This window comes from Excalfactoria chinensis, chromosome 2 (genome assembly GCF_039878825.1).
Source record: "Excalfactoria chinensis isolate bCotChi1 chromosome 2, bCotChi1.hap2, whole genome shotgun sequence".
NCBI classification, from domain to species: domain Eukaryota; kingdom Metazoa; phylum Chordata; class Aves; order Galliformes; family Phasianidae; genus Excalfactoria; species Excalfactoria chinensis.
Window position 1 is genome coordinate 28448694 of NC_092826.1, and position 23163 is coordinate 28471856.

General features: G+C 37.5%; 1 protein-coding gene across 6 annotated transcripts in view; it reads right to left on the minus strand.

Annotated features, from left to right (window-relative positions):
* Nucleotides 1-23163, minus strand: part of ZFHX4 (zinc finger homeobox 4) — a 155628-nt gene that overhangs the window by 5717 nt on the left and 126748 nt on the right. For 3 of the 6 annotated variants that reach the window (XM_072330665.1, XM_072330660.1, XM_072330661.1), the window contains exons 5-9: nucleotides 20620-20736; nucleotides 13772-13917; nucleotides 13435-13635; nucleotides 10677-10794; nucleotides 5122-10518 (exon numbers count right to left, since the gene is read on the minus strand). In XM_072330665.1, the coding sequence (XP_072186766.1) occupies nucleotides 5122-10518; nucleotides 10677-10794; nucleotides 13435-13635; nucleotides 13772-13917; nucleotides 20620-20736 (5979 nt within the window). The remainder of the gene's footprint in view (nucleotides 1-5121; nucleotides 10519-10676; nucleotides 10795-13434; nucleotides 13636-13771; nucleotides 13918-20619; nucleotides 20737-23163) is intronic. The other 3 variants (XM_072330666.1, XM_072330663.1, XM_072330662.1) reach the window with 2 other exon arrangements.

Here is a 23163-nt window from a genome sequence, read left to right on the forward strand (position 1 = left end):
CATTTTTGAAAAAAGCTGCTGTGAATATTCAAAGGAACTCAGGCTTAAGTGATATGCAAAATAACTATGGTAATGGGTGATTAAATAAAACAAGTATTAAAAGCTAGAGGCAAGATGAAGAACTAGTTTTCTACAATGTAACACAAAACTAAGAAGAAAAGAAAAGGTAAATTTCAAGAACAGCTAAAATAGCAGGTGAATTCCCTTAGTTACAGTCATCTAGAAAACAAGAAAGAACTTCAGGAACATATAATCAAAATTCAATATGAATCAGAATTCCACCAAATATCTCCATGTCAGGAAGGATGTTGAATGAATATAGCCATAACAACCACAGGATAATACAATTGTGTTATCTAGAGAAATGTATCCCAGAGGTGAGAAGATTCTTAGACATATCATCCTAGAACTACACAATAATTCTGACATTCAAGACATTTGCTTTAGAACAAAGTTCTGAACTAAGTTTAAAGTTGATGGGTTATTTCATACAGAAATGAATTAATCTTATTTTAAGGAATGCAGTAAACTTTGCAAATAGAAGTCCAGTCTGAGCACTAAATAAAAGAGACAAAATGAAATGTAGTATGAATATTTCCCTCTTGATTTAGCATTATTGTTCCACTTTAAACCTTTTGTAAAAACAAATATTATATTTTTAAAAGATTAGTATTTTGAAAATGTTAGTTGTATGTGCAGTTTTTTTGGAAACCCACAAGCATCAACGTTGGATGCAAGTGCATAGAAGTGAAATCCCTCATAATAAAAGTGAAATTAAGCAGGCTCATTTATTTGTCTGTCATCATTGAAGAGAAATGCAAGAATTTTAAATCTGATGTTTACTATTCTAGTTTCAATATTTCCCTATTTTATCAAACTGCAAATATATTGTTTAGATGTGAGGCTCTTACTAATTTTGACTTTTGTCCTTTAAACAAACATGAAGGGTATGGATGGAGTTTGCCAAAGGAAATGCCAATACCATAAATATCTAAGCAAACTGGTAAATATTTAAACATAAGAAGTCCCAGTGAGCCTTCTTCTGAAGTGCATTTTCAGGATTGGACCAAAATGAAGAAATGACACATGAATGACAAAGAAACTGTGATAAATTTCACAAGAAGTAAGCTTGAAGAGTAAGATAGTGAGTCATAAGAAAGTTAGCTTCAACAGAGTCCTTCATGTAGAGACAATGCAGAGCAATTGTCCTGCTAACTGAGAATATCCACAGTGCCAGAAAAAACATAGCCCTAGACAAGTTTTCTAGGAAGCCTGCTTCTGAACAAGTCCTATTTAAACAATTCTTAGCATCAAATATGAATGTGAATCATCAACCAAAACAGTGTAGATGAGAAAATAGAAATGGGTTAATCAGTTGCAGGAAATACTAGTGTTGAGCACATACTGGAGAACTTCTGAGTATATTACTTATTTTTATAATGAACAATTAAAATAATCTATTTTTTCCATTCACTGTGACTGCTCCATTTTATATCACTAGGGAATGGAGATTTATGCATTCAAGTATTTGCCAAGGATCCAAAGTGGGATGTAGAGGTTATTTAGCATATGGCAGAAGGAAAAAAAAATTAAAAAAAATACAACAAGAAGACTGTACAAGCTGATTTACACAGTGGGCTTTGCCCACAATGGGCTAATTAACCTTAAGAAGATGCAAGATGAAAGAGGCTAAAAATCCATCTCAATTGGTAGTGCACTGTGTATACTACAATACTAATGATTTATGTTTATCTCAAAGAGATAATCTGTGGAAATTGGAAAATAAGGAAAGTGTGTTACTATGGATCAGTAGGCCTGCTTACCTAGCATTCTGCTTTTATATTATTAACAGAAAAATGTATAGATTCTGAGGCAGAATTAATTATAGTAGGTTAAACAGTACCAAGGTATATATTCTAAAGACTGAACTCAGTTATTTGTAAAGATAAATGCTGAGAATGGTCACATGCACAGTATTGTCCCAGGCCAAGTCACGTTCTCAAAACAAGTAAAAAGCTACCATGGCTGTGCAGCCATTAACCAGCAGCACTTTGCACATGGACATAATTCCTGTTACTAAGAGTAAAAGAATGTAATAACAGGTTCCCAAGCAATTTTTTTTTTTTTTTTACCAGTTTAGACAAAGCCCATTTTAGCTGAAGGTCACTAGAACAGCTGCTCTAAATGTAATGCCTCCTATTTTATTATGTTGGCAAATGACTTCAGAGCTGTATGTAGGTATTATGGCAGTAGAGGCTGAACCTTCCTGACAATATTCTGTTAAATTTAGTTGCTGTGTGATAAATGGCAGATAGAGGAGCAGTCTGTCAAAACAGCATCTGCCATGTAACTGTGTAAGAAGCAAAAGTGTGTCAGTGAACTCCTCCATGAAAAAAAAGGCATCCACTAGTATTCATCAGCGCTTGATGAATGTTATGGAGACCAAAGAGTGGTTTGAGAGCACAGTGAAGTGGTGGGTGTTGCATATCAGCAATGGAGACGGCAACATGGAAAACAAGCCACGTTCTGGACAGCCATGCATGGCTGTCACCGCACAAAATGAGTATTTCAGTCAGCTCATCCATGTGAATCAGCAGATTATGACCAGGGAACTGTATATAGAGCTGAGTATTGGCTTCAATGTCTTGGTAACAATGGTGGCAACATAAGAATATCAAAAACTTTGCAACAGATGTGTTCCACAGTTGCTAACATGTGAACAGAAAGAACACCATAGGCAAGTTTTTCAGGACCTAATGATCAATTCAAGGCAAAAGGTGACAGTTACGTGGATCACATCATTACTCGTGATTAAATGTGATATCCCTACCACAAGCCAGAGTCAAAACAGCAGGCCATAGAGTGTTTATATGTGAATTTCCATTGAAGAAAAAATTCAAGACACAGCCCTCAGTGAGTAGAGTGATGTGCACTGTCATTTCAGGTGGGAAATGGATGATACTTCTGGATTTCCTGGAACCCAGACTGACCTCATCTCTGAATGCTACTTTATGACAATGACTAAGCTGAAAGCTTAAACTTCCAGGCTGGAGAAAACAATCTTCTTACAACCCAATAACCAGAACCCATACCAGTTTGAATACCATGGAGCACACTGTCAGTCTTGACTGGACTGTCCAACCACATTGTACAGTCCAGATTTGGAATGTTCTGATTTCTATCTGTTCCAGCTGATGAAAGATGGACTGTTTGGGCAATGTCTTCCTAGCAATGATGTCATCATTGCAGCTATGAAACAGTGAGTCACCTCTGCCAGTGCTAATTTTTATGAGCACAGCATGCAGGCTCTTGCTCATCACTGTTGAAAATGCATAGCTAATGCTAATGACTACATTGAAGAATAGTGTTTTGTAGCTAAGAATTTACCCTATCAAATAACGCTTTTGTGTTCTTTGTATCTGTAGTAGTTTCCATGGAAACAAGTAGGAGGCATTACTTTCAGAGTGATGTATGTATTTAGCAAAGTTATATGAAGAAACCATATCTATAATTTTAATGAACAACAACCAGCCATTTTTGGACCTGGAAACTGCATGTCATTAAGAAAGAAATACAACAACTTTATATTTCCTTTATATGCACTCTCTGAGCCAATAAATATTTTACAAAAGCCAGAGGGCAGTCAGCCAGAAACTCCATTGTGGAAGCCATTCTGATCCAATGAAGAGAAAAGTGAGATACTTTGACCACTACTTAGGGAAATAATAACATTGTCATCATTAGTCAAAGCTGAGCTGGGTAGCAGAAAAGACAGTGCTATAGCCTTAGTTTTCCGAACACCAACAATTAAGCCCCTACCTTATTTGCCAAAGTTAGCTGTTCGGTAAAAAATAATAATAATTTTAAAAAATAAGAGATTATTAGAGAGTATAATTACTTGATAAAATGAGGTGAAGTGTCTTAACCAAATATCTACCTCTGCTGTGCATGTATTTGATATAAATGCATAAAATTTGAGGATCAATCAATGAACGTTAGTCTGCAAGGCTGCATTCACAATGGACTCTCTAAAATAGGAACCTACTGCAAATTAAAATAATAAGTTCATTCTTTGAGGACTAAACAATTCATTCTACAGAAATTTTGATTAACTTGTATTGCAGTTATATTAAGAGGAAGTACTTTCCAATGTGAGCAAAAACCAGCCAGCCTAAGAGTAAAACAGAGTTATGTGCTCAGTTTAAAAGTTCAACTTCAAATAAAGTGGTGTATATGTCTGCAATGAATTTAAAAACTAGGAGTAGAAGATATTCAGAAACTCCTGAAATTTGGGTCATATTGAAACGGACATTAGTAATCACCTTCAACAGAAAACCTATCCTGTTCTAATTATTCACAAATATTGTGCAGGGTCTTGGGCAGAGTTTTTTAGTGTATATTGTGAATTAACAGATTACACTGTCTTAGGGCATGGACTAAATGCCTGATCAAATACTACTGTGGAAAAGATCATTTTGCACTTCATCAGATGTTATTCAAAATATGTTGCATACAAATATTTTATAGACAAAATTCTAAACCACATTTTGCCTACAGTAATATTCAGAAAAAACAACAAAAACAAACAAAAAGAAAAAAATGAAAAACCTTCAATAACAATGCTATTGGTATATTTTCTATGTTACAGAAGCCTAATATGGGCTCAAAAATATTTCTGTTTATTAGATTTCAATTAAAACCTACATATTTTGATTAGGAGAAATCATAGATATCACCCAGTTTGCAGTGACAGTCTTGACAATCCATGGCACTGGATACATCTCATTTTTATATTTTTTAGCTACTCACAGAATCACATCATCACAGAATGGTTCGAGTGGAAGGGATGTCTGGAGGCCCTTCTCAAGCAAGGCCACCTAGAGCAGGCTGCTCAGTCCATGTCCAGGTCACTTTTGAAGATCTCCAAGGAGACTTCACAACCTCTAAGCAATCTGTTCCAGTGCTCCATCACCCAATAATATGAATGTACAATATACTGTTTTAGAAGGGGATGGTTACTACAGAAGACGATCTACTTCATATACCAAAAATAAAAATAAAAATAAAAATAAAAATAAAATAAAAATAATAAAAAAAAAGATCATCCCCTTATAGACTTACTGTTTGAACTTTGCGGAAATCCAGGTAAGGAGGATGGACCATTCATTCCAGGTAGAAGAACAGGAGGAAGGCCAGGGAGTCCTGGATAAGCTGCTGGCAAACTGATGCCATGAAGAGAACTGCTGTCCATCATGCCCGGTTGCTGTACTGTTAATCCTAGCACATCAGTAGCCTTTTTTATGCGATCCAACTCTTGCTGCGCCATCAGCTGTCTAACTGTCGTAGGAGCTAAATAATCTTTCTCCCGATCTAGCTGACTTCCCACAGTTTCTCTCACTTTTGTAATATGTTGTTTGGAAAAGATATGATCTCTTATGGACAAACGTGCAGAATATTTTACACCACATAGAGAGCATTCTGGCTTTGTTCCATCAGGCCCGGTCTGATTTATCATGAATGGCTTCCCTATGTTAATTTTGAATTTCTTTTCTTTTGCCCGCGCATTCTGAAACCAGACTTGGACAACACGTTTGGGCAGACCAATCTCATTCCCTAACATTTCACATTCTTGCATTGTTGGAGTCCGGTAGTCACTAAAGCAGGCTTTGAGAACTTTAAGCTGAAGGTTACTCATTTGTGTTCGGAAACGCTTGTGGCCTGGCCGATCGCTGTTTTTGGATTTAAAGGGATTGCTAGCTCCAAAGGGGTTAGGTGAACTTGGATCAGCTATGCTTGAAGTTTCACTGCGGTCGGCATTATCATCAGGGTCATCAGTAATGTAGTAACTTTGGTCATGATCACCATCTTTTTCACTGAAATGTATTGAGGGGCTTGTAAGGGAAAAGAGAAATTTATCATCAGTATTCTCGTTTGTAGGTGTAGTTGCAGCTTTCGTTAGCGCATCATTCACAAGTGTTTTTGGTTCTTTGGGAGGTGATGCAGGCTTTGCATCCCCTGAACTGCCAGTTGTGCTCTCCATTTCATTGTTCCCCTCATCTCCTGTAGTGGCATCACTGATCGCTGTATTAATTGATGAAGTCTCATCAAAGTCAGTCTTGTTTTGATCATATGCAGAATCAGCAGGAGGGGCATTCAAATTTTCTATATCCTCACTAGACTCTGCTTTAAAAGAAGAAGGACTTAAGAGATTTTTTGGTGACATTTCTGCAGTTTTGCTAATGGGTGTTGATACAGTGGAGGCTAGCTCATTTTCACTTGATAATTCAGTTTTTGCTAATGACAATGATGGGTAATCAAAAAATATGTATTTTTGTGGACTATCTCCTCCATCTTCAGTTGATATCAAAGGACTCGGAGGCAAACTATAACCTGCCTGTTTCCCTTCATTCCAATGTCGAGAGCGAATGTGACTTTCTAAAGCTGATTTTGCTTTAAACAGAGCTCGACAAAAAGGACACCTTTTATGGGACTGGGCTGGACCAACGGCACGGAACTGTCCTTTTCGTTCTCGGGCTCTTGTATTCTGAAACCAGACTTGTACTACTCTCTTCTTAAGCCCCACTTCACGTGCAATGTGATCTAGCATCTTTCTGGTAGGGTTGGAATCTAACAGGTACTTTTCATAGAGTATTTCCAGCTGCTCTGGAGTAATTGTAGTTCTTAAACGCTTATCGCGATGTTGATCTTCTCCACTGTTTCCTCCCTCTTTCTCGCTACAGTTATTGTCTTCTTTATCATCTAGTTTTCGTTTCATGGAACCAGAAACTGTAGCAGGGTGTGCTGCATGTGATGAGCCAGTCTGTGGTGGCATCTGAGCAAGAGAACTATTAAGTAACTGTCCAGTCATCAAAGGATTATTAGGGTCAAATATCATATAGGGCATATCCATTGGTCTCTCTAGAAACTGTGAGTGAATAAATTGGTTTTGGGCTGCTAGGAAATGCATGTGCTGGTGCTCTTGCCAAAGTTCTAGAGTTGGAAAGGCAACTGTACACTGATCACATTGGTACTGTAATAACTGAGGAGGTAGACTGTTCTGTAGAGGAGTCATTGAAATTGGTAAAGGACTGGAAGGAACAGGTGTAGTCTGTGATGCAGAAGGAGGTCTCCCTATTATCTGTGATTGTTTTTGTTGCTGTGGTTGAGAAGCAGAGGGCTGAGGATCAGAAGGGGTTACTGGAGCAGATTGTACTGGTTTGGTACTTTGGGAAGTTGCATCAGTTTGTTTGGAGATGGTTTCATTTGGTTTTGGTTTTTCAGTCGACTCTGGTTTAGGAGAAGCCTTCTCAGGCTCTGGTTTCGGGGATGGAATCAAAGGAGTACTAGAACCAGAGCCAGAGCTTGCTGCCGTGACTGCCAGGCTTTTTGATGCATCGTTTTGGCCAGAAACTGTGCAGTTCTTATATACTGTTTGATCTGAGGCATCCATGGAATCTTCAGTTTGGCTTTCATCTTGAGCATCATCATCTTCATCTTTATAACATTGCTTTTTCTGGTGTGTAATCAAATCAAAGATCCTGGGAAAAACCACACTGCATTTTTTGCACTGATATTGCATGTTACTAGTTCGAATGTAGCGTTCATTTGTCAATTCCCTTTTCTCATTGTCCTTAGTTTCAGCTTGATTTTCATAACTTTTGCGAGCTTTCTGTCTTGCATTTTGGAACCATACAACAATAACTCGAGTAGGTAGGTTAAGAACAGTTGAAAGCTGTTCAATTTCATCATCCTTTGGATAAGCATTTGTATCAAAGAAGTCTTGGAGGACACGAAGCTGGTAATCAGTAAACCGTGTTCTAGATGACCTCTTGCTGAAAGATGCATCAGACTTGTAAGGTTCGACAGCTGAAGGCTGAGGATCTATTCTGATATCTTCCAACACTGTTATGGGAGGGTTGCTGAAGTTATATGGAGAATCTTTATTTCTCTGACGTTCTTTAAACAGTGTATTACGAAACCAGTGCTTGATAACTTTCTGTGAAAGACCAGATTTCTCAGCCATTTCTTGGATCTGTTCTTCACTTGGAGAATTGTTAATATCAAAATAAGCCCGCAATATTTTTAACTGATCATCTGTGATTCGTGTACGTGGACGCTTGAACTGAGAGTGGCGCAGGAAATTAGGATCTAATCCCAGCTGCTGCTGACAAAGCTGGGTAAGGTCTGCAGACAAAGTATCCATTGGTGGCAACTGGAGGGCAAGCTGAGGAGGCAATGCAGGATGCTGCACTGGCTGCATCATAATTGGAGGGAAGAGTGGGAGATCAAGTGAAACCGGAAGCTGGACTTGAGGTGGGGCAGATGGTGGTGGTGGTGGTGGAGGAGGTGGTGGCGGAGGAGGAGGAGGAGGAGGTGGTGTGGGTGGTGGAGCTTGCAAAGGAGTGGGAGTTGCAGATTGAATTTTTCCAGCCCCAGCTGAAGCAGGCTGAGAAGGAGTTGGAGGAGGAGGAGGTGGCGGTGGTGGTGGAGGTGGTGGTGGTGGTGGAGGTGTTTCTGGAGAGGATGGAGAAATTGGATAAAGCTTGTCATATGCCTCCCTGTACTGTCGAGCAAACTTTTCTAATGCTCCATATGGAAAAAACTGTCCATGCACATGTTCTTGATGACTCTTCAGAATAAGAATGTTGGAAAAGAGCTTACTGCAGGTTCCACATTCTAGTTTGTCAGTATTTTCACCTTCACCAGTCTTGCTTTTTTTCTGCACTTTCTGTCTATTCTCATTATATTGGATCACTAGCTCAAAACCAAAGTTCTCCAATAAAGCCTTGGCTGCATTCCCCCTTGCTCCAGAAGCTATTCTGGGTGGTGGGATGGCTGGTTCTGAGGATTTTGGTTTCTTCATATCTTTGTTTTCTTTTAGTCCTTCACTCTCATTTGTAAATTCTTGCTTTGGCTTCTCTTGTTTCTCAGAAATCTCTTCTGATTCCTTATATGATGGCATATCCTTTATCAACTGGCAGTCTGTGCTTACTAAGCTAGTTTGCTCTGCTTTCATCAGCTTGCTGCTTTGCTGCTGCTGTTTTTGGGACTGAAGTTGGGGTTGGGTGGACTGATATTGTTGTGCTTGTTGCTGCAGTATCTGTAGCTGTGTTTGACCAACATGGTGCTGAGTTTGTATCTGCTGCTTCAAATCTTCCAGCAACGATCCTGTCATACCAGCCATTCCAGGCATACCAAATGTGGCAGAACCAGGCAAACCCAGGTCTGGGCTTAAGCTAAATTCTGTCCCAGGTATATAAAATGGGAAAAGGAATTGAGGCTGTTGGAACTGTAGGAGTGCTTCTGGTGTCATTGGAAAGTGAGGCAAAAAAGCTGGGTTTAGAAACTGGGGTTGAAAGAATGCAGCTTGCTGTTGCAGTTCATGCTGTAGTTGCATTTGAAGTTGTGCTGGTGACTGGGGTGGGTGATGTGTAGGTTGAGCAGAAATTAATTCAGAAGCTTGTTTTTTATTTAATTCTTTGGCATCTAAATGTGGTTCTTTGCTGTTAACTGCTGGTAAACTCATAGAATCTAGTATTCCTTGGCTGGGGCTATTAACATTCCCTGCTACACTATTTCCACTACTTATATTACCACTTGGTTCTAATTTTGCAGCCCTTGCCTTTGTCTGGTGAAGCACAGATCTCATGTGGATTTCCAATGTAGAACTTTGGCTATATGCAACATTACAAATGCTGCATTTGTAGGGTTTGTTGTCAGTGTTGCTGTTGGTTTCTTGAGGGACAGGACTTGATGCTTCCTGCAAAACCTTTTTGAGTTTATGCAGATGGGAGACCGAGTTATAGTGGACCAGGAGAATGTTCTTTTGAGTAAAAGACTCTTTACATACTGTACACTTATATGGTCGAGACGGATCTAGAAATTTTTCCATAGTAAAATTTGGCCCTTTTCTAAATGGTAAGGTTCGCTTTGGTTCTGAGCCCATATCATCTGGAATAGAGCTACTATCACTTCCTACAGGACTTGCTTTACCTTCCTGGTCCATCTCATAATCTCTTTCTATTTCCTGCTCTAGCGCATGATCATCTTGTCCCATACTTTCACCTTCTGCCCAGAGTTCACCATTAACAGGTAAAGATGCACACAGCTGCTGAAGTTCAGCTTCATTGAGTTCAGGGTGGCCTGCTTCCAAGTGTTTTTTTAAAGCCTGGAATGTACGGAAGCTACGTTGGCAAAGGCTACACATGGTAGCTGCCCGAATAGCATGATACTGGGAATGTATTTGAAGCTTCTGCATAGTCTTAAAAGCCAAGCTACAATGGTTACAACGGTACTTATAGACATGGCGGTCAGAAACAGAGAGCTGTTGCTTCTTCTGCTGTTCATTTAACTGATCTGGCATTGAATCTGTGGTCTTTATATCTTTACTACCACTCTTATTCCAATCTGGCGTTTCAGTGGATTCTTTAGGTGGCTTCTGTTCCTCACTCTTAATTTCCATTCCAGGTTTTGATTCATCAATCCCAGGAGTACTTTTCTCATCCACAGGACTTTCACCTAGTTAAAGAAAGTTAAGTGTGTTTTACACAAGTAGAAGAGAATAACACATAGTATTAGCTTTTTTTTTTTTTTTTTCTTCAGAAATCAAGAGTGGCACATAGTATGCTTCATGCTGGCCTAGTAAAGAATAGCAATCCATACTTTTTCTTGTATACCTGAATATTTCCCAGATCCCTCAGCTGTAATGGTTGCAGGTGTGTCACGTTCAGTTTTCTCTGAAGCAGCTGCTGGCAATAGCATAGTATTGGGCATCATGACATCTGGCACAGGAACCTTGGAAAACCAAGAACACAGTATTATTTCAGGAAAATTCACAAAGTAGTATATGAAATTATAATTCAAAAGAGCACTACATCTCAAAGACTGTGAAGACCAAACAAAGGCGTTGGTTCAGCCCTTGATAATGGTTACTGATGAACCATAAAATTAGAGCACTGTCTGTCCCTTGGTAGGGGATAAACTCAAAAGAATCCACAGTAAGGTGATGCCACAGAACTACATACATTCAGTATTTTACTGGGGTCAGTGTTACTATAAGGAAGGTTGGTTGGGTTTATAATGGGAATTTTCCTTGTACTTTCTCCAAAGATAGAGGTTGTGCTGAGATACAGTCATCAGCCCATTCTTGACTGAGGGCAATCACATTTTACCTTACCTGGACAGCTTTTTAAAAAATGATGCATATACCAAGATATTTTTATTTATTTTATTTTAATTATAAGCTTATTGCCGATTAAAATATGGATTTTCTCTTTCCTTTGTTCTAAATTCCTTATGTAAGAATCTTCTTCAGACTTTACATGCCATGTCAGGCTTTTGAATTCTAGACAGAAGTCTTTGAAAGATGTGATGTTATAGATGTCTGATAGTGCCCAGTTCAGTTAAACTGATATGATCAATTGTTTGATGCTTCATGCTTTTCTTTTGTTCAGATCTAGTGACTTTGATTTTGTTTGGGCAGAAGAAACTTTGACAAAGAAGACCTAGTTAACTACAAATGTCCCAGAGAAGAACATTTTGCTCTAGATGTTACTTATTTTGTCATTATAGTTCAAGTGTGAAAATGTAAATGATGCAGACTATGTTTTGCAAATATCAACATTTTCCTGTGACAAAAATAAATAAATAAATAAATAAATTCAAATTTGAGAGACAACTCAGTAAATGAGAAATCTCTAGCCTATAGAGAGAAGAGGAAAATTTCAAAGTTATCCTATTATCAGCATAGAAGGAATCAAGAAAAATTAGAGAAGAAAGCCAGTAATCCTCAATATCAAAGAATCATAGACTCACTTGAGTTTAAAGGGACCCTTAAGGGTCATCTGATCCAGTACCTCTGCAATGAACAGGGGCACCTAAAGCTAGATCAGGTGGATCAGAGCCCTATTCTGCCTGACCTTGAATGCCTCCAGGGATGGGGCATCCACCACTTCTCTGGTCAATCTGTTCCAGTGCCTCACCATCCTTATCATAAAAATATTAAAAAATAAAAATAAAAAACAAACTTTTTCCTGATATTGAACTCAAATCTTTTCTCTTTAATTTTGAAACCATTTTCCCTTGTCCTGTCACAACAGCTCCTGTTAAAGATTCTGTCACCTTCTTTCTTACAGCCCTTCTCTAGATACTGAAAGAGTATCAGGTCTTGCTAGAGACTTCTCCAGAATATGGTGGTTTTTTCATGTTTCTTCAGTCTCCAAAAAGGGTCTGGAAATATTAAATTTCTTCAGTACTTTCCTTGTGATAGGGAGCCATAATTACATAGTTTGGCAAAATTACACTAAGTAGAAAACTGAGGAAAAGAAAAGAAGAAAGAAAACTTTAAACTATTTTTGTTGACTTCCAAGGCTGCATTGCTCATCAGCACTTGGAACAAACATCTCCATTAAAGATCTCTTTCAATTCTTTATTCTTCTTTGCCATTTTAGTTAGGAATTAGGTAGTTGGCCTACCACTGCAAAGTTACAAATGAAGGAGTTGTCTGCCATTACAGAAATAAATCTTTAAGGATCCCTGAGATTTCCAAGAACGTATCCTGGCTAAAAAGGTAAGACAATCAGACACTAGGGTGTCTTGGTAAGTCTATTGTCTTCCTGAAAATACAATGTAATAATAATTTAAAAAACCCTAGACTTGACTGTTTTTACTGATACTGGTTTATATCAAGTTGAGGCATTCTTTTTCTAGGAAATTCATTATTTTGATGTGGTCTGTGAAATTTCTCAGTGAAGAACCAGGATTTCCCTGGTGAAATTTGACAAGATTTGTTTTCCAAGCTGTGCCAAATGCAGGTAAACCATTTTAAATCTATGCCTGATTCAGGGTATGTACTTGAAAACAGGTATTCTTTATTCAGAAGAACTGCCCTAGCTTTTTCATACTCATATTTTCTCATGAAAAATCCGAAGAGTTTATTATGTAAAGGCATAAAGTGAAAAATGGGACATAGTGAAAAATATGACAAGCGTTTTCCTATTAGTACTGCTATTGATATTTTATGGTGAATTTCAAGAAATATAATGAAAGAACAGCACAGTTATACACAGGAACATTTCTATATTCTGGCACTACATTCTATGGGAAAGTTCTCAGTTTTTATACAAATTGGAGACAGGATGTACCTAAGAACTGGATAGTGTTAGATTAAATTTACAGCTATATGCTCAGAGGAACTCGCTTATTCCAAAGTAAAGTCAATGGGGAACTGATGGTTTTCAGCATCTTTGAAATCCACCTCCAGTCCCTTGGAGAGTTCCCAGGGGACATCAGTCAACAGACAACCTGGCAACAGAAAATAAGAATCCTGATCTGTTCCCCATCTCTGGCTACCAAAATGCTATATCACAACACATAATTTGCCAAGAGGCCAGAATACATTTCTGTAGCATGTACTTCAGTCTTTGGAACACTTACAGTCATGAGCAGCTTCTCCACACAGTCAGGTGACACACTGTGCAAATGGGTCAAATGAAGCTGGAGATGCATTTTGTTGCTGAGGACATCCTGGCAGAGGGGGCAGCAGATAACAGGTTGCATCGAATGCTGTGACAGAACATGCATCTGGATACGATTTGGGTCCCGACTATTGTAGTTACAATAAGGACATTGATAAAACTGAAAAACATCAAATTAAGATGCAGGATATTAGTCAATGTGCTTTTAATAACTTTCTGATATTGCTGTTTTAACAGCACATCATCTTTGTTCCATTCTTATTTGAAAGAATTCTAGAATACAATTAAATTCTTACATTTTCCTTTACCTGCTCATGACAAAATTTATTGTCCTCTGGAGGCTTTGATTTTTTAGCTGCACCATCCTCTTCTTTTGCCAGAAGAAGTTGCTGTGCCCCTACCACAGTGTTCACTTTTGGATCCTTCTCTGGTGTAACTATTCCTGTTCCAAAAACAATTTTTAAGAACACATTTTAAAATTGAAAATACTCTGTTTTACAAAGTGGCTGTGATTCCAAAGGTCTGTATTGTCTCTTAGGATAATTTTTTTTATGTTCTGAGAAAAAATATATATTTGAGAAAAACAACTTTGTTAAGTATGAAAATGAAAACACTTTTATCCTTGATGGACACTCTATAAATACATTTAAAAATGAAATATTTTCTACTGTTTAGATAACCTTAGGTTGCCTTTAAAGATTAATCAATAAGATGCTTTCTTTAGCAGCTCAGTGTGAATTTGTGTATTACATTAAAACAAATCAGCTTTTGCTTAAAAATCCTGTTTTCCAAAATAATTAATTTGCTGGTGTTTAATTACACTCTCCCCTTCCTAAACTGTCTGAGCAATATGATTATTGTGCTGTTTTGATAACTCCTGCCTACTTATAATTCTGAAGCTAAATATGGTGAGGCTTTAAAAGAAATACTGTGGAGAATTGGATTTCAGAGCTAACTTAATATTAATTATATACAAAGATCAGTCATTTGGGATTGCCTTAGATGTTTACACTGTGAATTTTTATAGTCTGGCATTTGTGATCAAAACCAGAATATAATTGTTTTCTATAGATAGCTCTACTATTAAGTATTAAATACTATATTTAATATATGCCTGCTCTAGCTGTGTAATTCAGCCCAGTCTTGCACACATCAAAGAAAAGAGTGCAATTCTAATTTCCCAGTCCATCAGAAAATTCTTTCCAGCGTCAATTTGCCAGATAATCTCTTCTGCTAGGCTGGATATTACAAGAGCATTGGGTAGGCATGTCACATACATCTCACGACAAACACAAAACCTCATTTACCAACCATTCCAATCTCATCATAGTGCAGCATCATCTGACCTTTTTTCTGCTGTTTATTATGAGTATTTCTAATTTTAACTTTCAATTTTCACCATCTTCCAGTCAATTTGCAACTAAATTATTTCCAGGGTGAGGACACTATCACTGGACACTGGGTGCAAATACATCTTGAAATGCAATGAAGCTAAACCATTGATTGCTATCAGACCCAACGTAAATATATAGTCCAGGGGTAATCTGATTGTATGCTGTGCATGAAGATTTATCTTGATTTTTTTCAATCCACATAAGGTTCATATAAATGAACAAATTGCACCTCGTTGCACAATATCCTAGGATTAATTTAAAAATAAGGTCATGGATGTTTTGGCAACAAAGTAAACATGTACAAAGAAAATACTTGTATTTTTTCTTTAGACAAAATCAGTATCTTTTTTTTATATTATATCAATTATGTAGACTTTGTGCAACATTTGATATTAAAAGAGTGACATTGAAGAAAAGTAAAATAAGAGAACAGTTTTCCAGGTAAATACCAAGTCCTCATGGTAAAATAATAACAATTGAGAACTGAATCACACAGAGACATGTTCTGAAGGGCATTTAGGAAACAAAACAATATAAACATACTTTATGACTTACACATTAAAGATGATTTCCCCACACACTGTTTTTCATTCCTAAGTTGGTAATTATTCCTTTTGGCATAATTTAGACCAGTATGTTCTCACTCAAATTAAAGTTTATTCCTGCCATACTTTTGTACTTTTAATTATCAGTTTATCAGCATTGATTTAATATCTGAACATGCTGCTTTCTGGAGCCTCCCTGAATTTTTACTCTCTGGGGATCTGTTTCTGGAGGCCTCATTTTGTTAGCTCAGTTAAGAGATATACCTACAACCTGAAGCACCAGTGAAGCTTAAAGGTAAAATCTACACGCTACAGCAACAAAAGATATCACTTTATTACTCAGTTTGGTTTATGATAATTCAGTTCTCACTGGCCTAGCCACATTTACTTGGCAACACATCATTACTATTTAAATGTCTTTACTGTGAGAATTATAGAAAGTTAAAAAGTGACATACTATATTAATAGAGAAAGGTTGCTTCTCAGGTTTTAGAAAGATAGGTTCAAATTATTAACCTCTCTTCATTTCCAACTGTCAAAAATGTCTAACAGTTGACTACTGTTTCTTACCTTTATCATATGCCACTTTTAAAATGCTTCTTTAAAAAGACAAATGGAGCAGAATCTCAGCTGGTGTAAAGTGACACTGTCATACAGGATGCTGAATTTAAAGAGCAAAATAAAACAATTCTTCTTTCTTTTCCCCTCTTCACACCAGATTGTTTTTGACATTTTGTTACAGAAATTAGGATCCAAATTCTGCTCAAAAATCCACTTGTGAAAATGCATTTAACAGTGTTTTTGGCATTGGTATGCAATTGCTAATGAAATTGAGCTTGGAGTATACTCTGTGTGCCTTGGTACACAAAAGGTTAATATTATACACCATCCCCACCACAGGATAGGATTACTTGATTTCTTCAAAGGGACAACAATAATCATGAAACGCATTGTTCTTGTTTCAATAAAAACAAGTATTTTTTTGGTTAAATTTTCTTTTGTTGTTAATATAATAAAACTATGGAGTCATCAAACGCTGCGCTGGGGTCAATAAATGCATATAAAAACACAGCTTTTTACTATGCTTACAATGATATTTATATAAATTGTGGAAATTTACAGAGGCTTTGTTGTTTTTGTTGTTGATGTTGCTCTGGATTCAGTCAACCCCAAGCCCTCTTACTTTCTATTGAGCCCAAGTTACATCTGGACTGTAGAACATTAACTGTGATTGAGGTTTGCAGAAAAAAGGGGCTGAAACCACTTGCCACTGTGAATGGAGAGGATTGAATCCTCCAAGCCAGAGCAGCACCTTACACCAGGTCATCTCTTGTCACAAGTATAGCTGAAAAAGAGGTTTGGACTCTATGCAAGTGAAGGGTTGATCTTGGACAACATAGTTCCTTTCCTTGCTGTATCAACTTTCCATTTTCTGTATTGGATTTAGTGTTTTAAGGAGCTTACTGCAGAGAGGCTGAATAAAGTTACGGCCTTATGGATAGGGTACTGAAGGAAAAGAGAGGAGGAGAGAAAATGTGATGGTCCTGAGCTTGTGGTGTGGCACTGTTTTCATAGCTGCCAGTGTTCCACTGGCATACTCTTCTTAATATGCAGCTGGAGGAAGAGACTAAATCTGTTGTTCATGTTTTAAATACAGAATTTCTACTTTTGAGAAACATTATTTATGGTTTCTTTTTCTTAATTTTAAAATACAACTTCAACATATTTTGTAACACAGAATACAGTGTAGTTTTAGATGAATAATGTACTTTCAATACACTTAGCAGAAAAGCCAAGATTAGTTCAAAACAATTGCCACGAAATAGACTAGTTAATGATTAAATGCCAGTTACAGAGTTAGTTAACTTGTCTGATATTGCTAATACAAAAATGACATAATTCATTGCAATTCAGATGCTATCATGTTTGTAGCATGTTTGAAACCCCAAAACAAAAATATAAACTTTTGTGTGACTGATAAGGGGCAGAATGCTAAAGAAAAAAAATCCTTGAAAACCTACAATCAAAATACTATCTTGTTATTTATGAATCCATGTATTTGATAAAGATTGCATAATTTAAGATTTCTGACACATCAGATGATGTTATTCAACCTCAAAATAATTCTAAAATTATAATTACTGGTAGAGTATTCTTTCTAATTAGAGGAGAATGAAAGGATAATTTTCATTGCAATAATGAAGGTTAATTTCCATCCTTCCTCATGTTTACTACCTTATTAAAAAGTGCTCCCCTTAGCCATGGCAAAGACATATTACATTTTCAATGCAAATGTATTAATCTGGATAAATTCCATATTAATTCTTGCACTGCATAGAGCTGTAATTTGGATTATAATTAATCTAAAGTGGCACTAGATTTAAATGACAATATAAATGAGGCATTAGTAGGCTTTTCTATTCTGAATGAATATTCAACAAATATAACTTGCATATTGCCAAGTCTCATTTTGAAAGCTCTACTCCTCGAGATAAGGTAAGCAATACAGCACAACAGCTTACACAAACATACTGTTACTAAATACATGTTAATCCTTCCTCGTCTAATAGATTCTATGCTAAAGAGGGGTCACACCACTTTCCTGTCTAACTTGTTAGTATTGTGATTAATTTATTGGTTTTCCTGAGATTTCTCTGGCAAGAATTGCAACACTCAATTCACGAGAAAGCCCAAATTAACATTCAATTATACATAAGCAGTTATACAGTCATTAGAAATACTTGTCAGTTGAGTGAAAATTACGATGGTCTGAATGATACATATGGAGAATTAATTTAGATTAAGAAAATATAAGTTTCTAAAAGATTGAGGATTTCATAGTGCAAACTGCTTTCTCTAAAGCTCAAAGGCAAATCTTGTATTTCGGTCCTTGTTTGTATATGAATCTTACTGCAATGTTATTTCTGTAATTGCTGGCACGGGAATGCAGAACAATTATGCTGTTTTTTTTCTGTAGTGCACCCAGTAGGCATCTGGATATAGGTTTGTCCTAATTAAACTTGGCCCTTATGAGCAGCTAATCCTGATGGAATTTTGAAAATTCCCCTACAGTATTTTCTTCTAATTCCATCTTTTTACTTTTTTCCCCTCAAGTTTTCATACTATATTCTTTCTTGAACAGCTACAAAAACAGACCTAAGAAAATAAGAGGGCTGATAAAGTCCCTGAATCACTTTCTAGTGTTCCTTAGGACAGAGTATACGAGGAGCAATTTGAGCTCCAGGGAGCTGTCACCTTTCTCTTGGTAGACCCTGACAAAACTGCAGGAGGCTTATGTCTGCATGGGCTTACTGTACCACAAATTGAACTTTCCTAGTCAAAGCACCAGCTAAAGGGGGATATGTGTGAGTCACTCCAAAAGTAATACCTCCTATGCCCTTCTATGGAAACCACAACAGATATAAAGACCACAGTAACACTATTTGATAGAGAAAATAGCTACAAAACAATAACACCACCATTAGCTATGAATTTTCATCAGCGATGAACAAGAGACCCTGCATGCTGTGCTTGTAAAATCTACACCAGTGGAGGCGACCGACTGTCGCTGTCGCCACTGCTGAAACACACCACCCACCACCTCATGGTGATCACAGACATTGTTAGGTCTCCATAAATGTTCAGCAGGCATTGATGAATGTCAGTGGATGAATTTTTTTCCACATGGAGGAATTCAATTGCACACTTTTGCTTCATACACACTTCCATGTCAGACACCACTTTGTCAGACTGCCCCTACGCTGCCATCTGTTACACAGCAACAAAATGTAATGGAATACTGTTGGGAAAGTTCACCCTCTGCTGCCATACCACAAGTATCCACCCCGATATCATGGGCCAACAGAGGAGGTATTACTTCCAGGGCAGCCCTTGTATGTTTTAAAACACAACACATTTTCTTGCTCAACATCATCATCAGCATTACTTCAGAATCTTCATCTCTAAAAATAAAGCAACTGAAGAGCAGCTGACATTCTACTGTGCATGGACAGTGACCTTACCATGTCAAGCAAGATTAAAAGAAGCTTTAATCTTTCGTCCAGTCTTCTGAATTCATCTGGCACAGAAAGGGCTACATATATCTTTAATTTTTTATTTTTTATTTAATTAATGAAAAAATGCTTAGTATGTAAAGGCAAAATATACTATGGGAGAATTTGGATATAATGAAGATCGCATATAAAATTATATTTTCTCTACAACTATACATCTTTATGGAGAATACAACCCCCTTTGTATTCAGCTGTCATTGGCATACAAGGAAAAGATATATGACTACCTGAAACTAATAGGCTTCAACCTGTTTCAGCACTTCTTCTGCTTCAATGAATCCAACATAATGTAACTAGGTATAGCGTGCAGCAAAAGTAGCCAATGTAATATTCATTGTGACCATAGATTTCCATCTCATACATAAAAAGCATGGATGAAGTCACATATTTGCCAAATCAAACACAGAAAAAGCCTAGGGTATCTACACCAGATGCTGGCCCAGGGTTTGTTTGTGCACAAGTAAATGTCATGACATGGGGGTTTGTTTTCAAAGACAGTAGCTTTCATTACTGGGTTTTGTCTATTCCAGGAGATCAAAATTACCCAACCCATATAATCCATTTTCAATGATATTTCCTCTTTCTTAGTCTGAATCATCTGTAAACTTTTTCAATGGATTTTGTGTATTTTTTTCAAAATGCCTCAAATAAATGCCGAGGAAGAGGCCAGATTCTTGGGAGCAAGTGATCAGAGAGCAAGAACAACAAAATAATAATAATAAAAACCCCACATTCTTTGGGTTAAAAGCGGGGCAAAACCTGATTGAAGAAAAAATTCAAGTGGTACCTAATCCTATGCTTATGAAAAATTAATATGCCATCAGAGGAATCACAAGTACAGCTAAGATTAATGAAAGGCGCTTAAAAAATTACAAGCACACAAACTGATTTGATTAAAAAATAATCTCACTGGTCGTCCTGTAATATTCTTCAACTTATCCGCATCTATCCTGTCAGATGGTTATGATTAAAAATAGGTCAATGGGAGGCTACTGATAGAAATCACATGCAAAATGCACATGCAGGGAATAGTAGTGGGAATGTCCAGACAGTTTAAAATGAAAGAACATTTCATAAGTTTAAAAAAAAAAAAAAAAAAAAAAAAGAGGAGGACAAAATTATAGCATCTTACCAGAGTCTTTATTAGCTTTTTTAGCTTCGGTATTGTCTCTCTCACTTGAGTCCTTATCATCACCAACAGCCACTGATGTACTTTTAGCAGACCCTTCCGTATCTTCACCCTGTTCTTCTGGGGACAAGCACAGAAAAGATCCAACTTAGTGACCATCCAACAGCAGGTAAAAAACTCTTCAAGCACTTAAAGAAGACAAAATAGGGAGAAGGAGGTGAAGAAAATGTAGAGAATGGCATTTTAAGGAGCCTGGTCATTAATTAGGAATAACTGGCACTATTTCAAAATCTACACAGAAATTCTGAACGTGTCTTTATCACTGTATCCCACCAGCATACCAGATTTAAAGCTTATCATTTCATATTCCTTAGCAAGAAGTTAAAATGCATGCATACAGATGTGCACATACACCATGCCAGCTTGAACAAAAGCAAGCCCATGTAAAAATGTATCTTTAAGCCAAAAAAGAAAAAAAGTGAAAAAAAAGAGGAATTCAAATATAAATCCTATTAGTACAGCAGTATCCCGCTAATTGCAGTAAGTAAGTATTAGGTATTAGGTACTGTATTAAATATAAACCCCTGGCTTTGCAGGAGAAGTCTCAAATTTTGTCTCCAGGGGGAGCCATTCAGGATAAATGATACAACTTGGTACATGGCTTCTGAGGAAGCAGCATTACCCACACCTCACTTACGTGTTCACACCAGCTAGATTACATGGAAATCTTCACAGTAACTCAAGCCTATTTAATTATTCTGTAAATCTTAGCTATGCTGCTACTGGTGGATTAATCTGTTTATGCAGTTAGCTTCTATGCTGGGGCTGTGTAGCACTAATCCGTGAAAGGCCCACTGTTCCTTTTCATCCTGTGATCATTTGTCTCTCACTGTTCTGATGTCACATTTTAATGAATTTTTAGCAATCTGAGTAATGCCAGATAACCAGACTTGCAACTCCCCACAGCATGGCATGCTGTTTTCATTGCAGCACAAAAAAAATAAAAAATCATATTTCTCAGTACAGGTAGGAATTATATAAATTAGGAGGTGAAGGTAAAATGGGATTCGAAGCGCCAAGCTGCTCAATTTCATAAAATCTTTAATGACCATATAAATTAACCCTGGAAAGGCAAAAGGTCACAGACACACATTTGCATACACTCTTCTATTCACTTTTGATAAGCAGAGCTTTTATGCAGGGAACATGATACAATTAACCCTTCAGGAACCATACAAAATGCAGCTACCGACATTTTAAGTGTCAAGCATTAACTGAAAATTACACACTGCATAAAATTTTCATTGTAAATGCTACAGTGATTGAAAGGGGAAATAGTGGCCCTCTTCGCACCCCATGTTTTATTAATAACATTCTGACAGCCGAATGAAATATCCTCTGTCATATGTAGCAGCTGAGCGCAAGAAAAAAATTGCTGCTTAGTGCCTTACTTGCCAGCCATGCACTGAAACTGTATGCCCAGGGAAACAGCCCTCAGATCGATGTGGTGAACCTATCCGATTCTCAAAATCTTTTGTAAATCAGAGGGGGAAAAAAAAAAAAAAAAGGAGAGAAAGAAAGAAAAGTCCAAACGAAACAGCTGCAATTTTGGAAATCGAACAACAAAAAAAAAATTCAACCGCAGATCAATGTGTTTTGCATTGACATTGAAATACAATAGTTTAGCGCTAAGCATGCGTGTCCACTCTTTGCAACAATACCGAAAGACTGACCCCTCTCCTAAAAATAATTGCATATTAAAAAAATTTCCATCCAAATGGATCCCCCCTTGTGCTGTTTTAGCACTCTGCCCGCTGCGACCCCACTCCCTCCCGCGATGATAGCTAATCAAACATGGGAGCCATCCCAGCCGCAGCTGGAAGCAGGGCTGTGTTTGTCCGAGTGGCAAGGGAGCACAGTTCGGGATGCTGTGAGCCTGTGATCCTGCCTGCATCGGGCTGTGTTAATGCCAAGTGCGCACACATGAGGCTCGTATCCAGTGTCAGGCCCTGTGGCCTCATGGAGCCCGTGGCAAATCCCTTCTCGACTCATCCTTGGGAACGGTCGCACTGCTTCTTTTACTAGATTTACTGGCCCAGTTCCCCTGGGCTGGAAAATGAAGTGTCAAAGTGCTACTGAGTGTCCTTATCTTGAGGGGACATAAAATTGTAAGGGCTATCGTGGCACACATTAATAAAACATTGTGTGTGTGTCAGGCAAAGAGAAAGAAAATTATGAAGGTACTAAAAGAAAAGCTACAGTATCATCTGGGTCTCATCAGACAATTTTTGCAGGGTGCTCTCCTGTTTTTCTGGTATGTGTTTTAAGTGTGAGAGAAATTCCCAGACATGTTCTCCTATACATCATCGTGGTGTCTGACCTCAGCCTGACCCTGGCTACAGTTTGAGAAATCTGAATGTGAACAAAGACTCTGTGTCAGCAGCAGGGAGAGATTGCGGGATAGACTTTCCCCATCAACTTAATCGCAAACAGCAGTTCTGAGGCCATAACTTTACAGGGCTCCTCCAAGCCACAAACACGTAACCT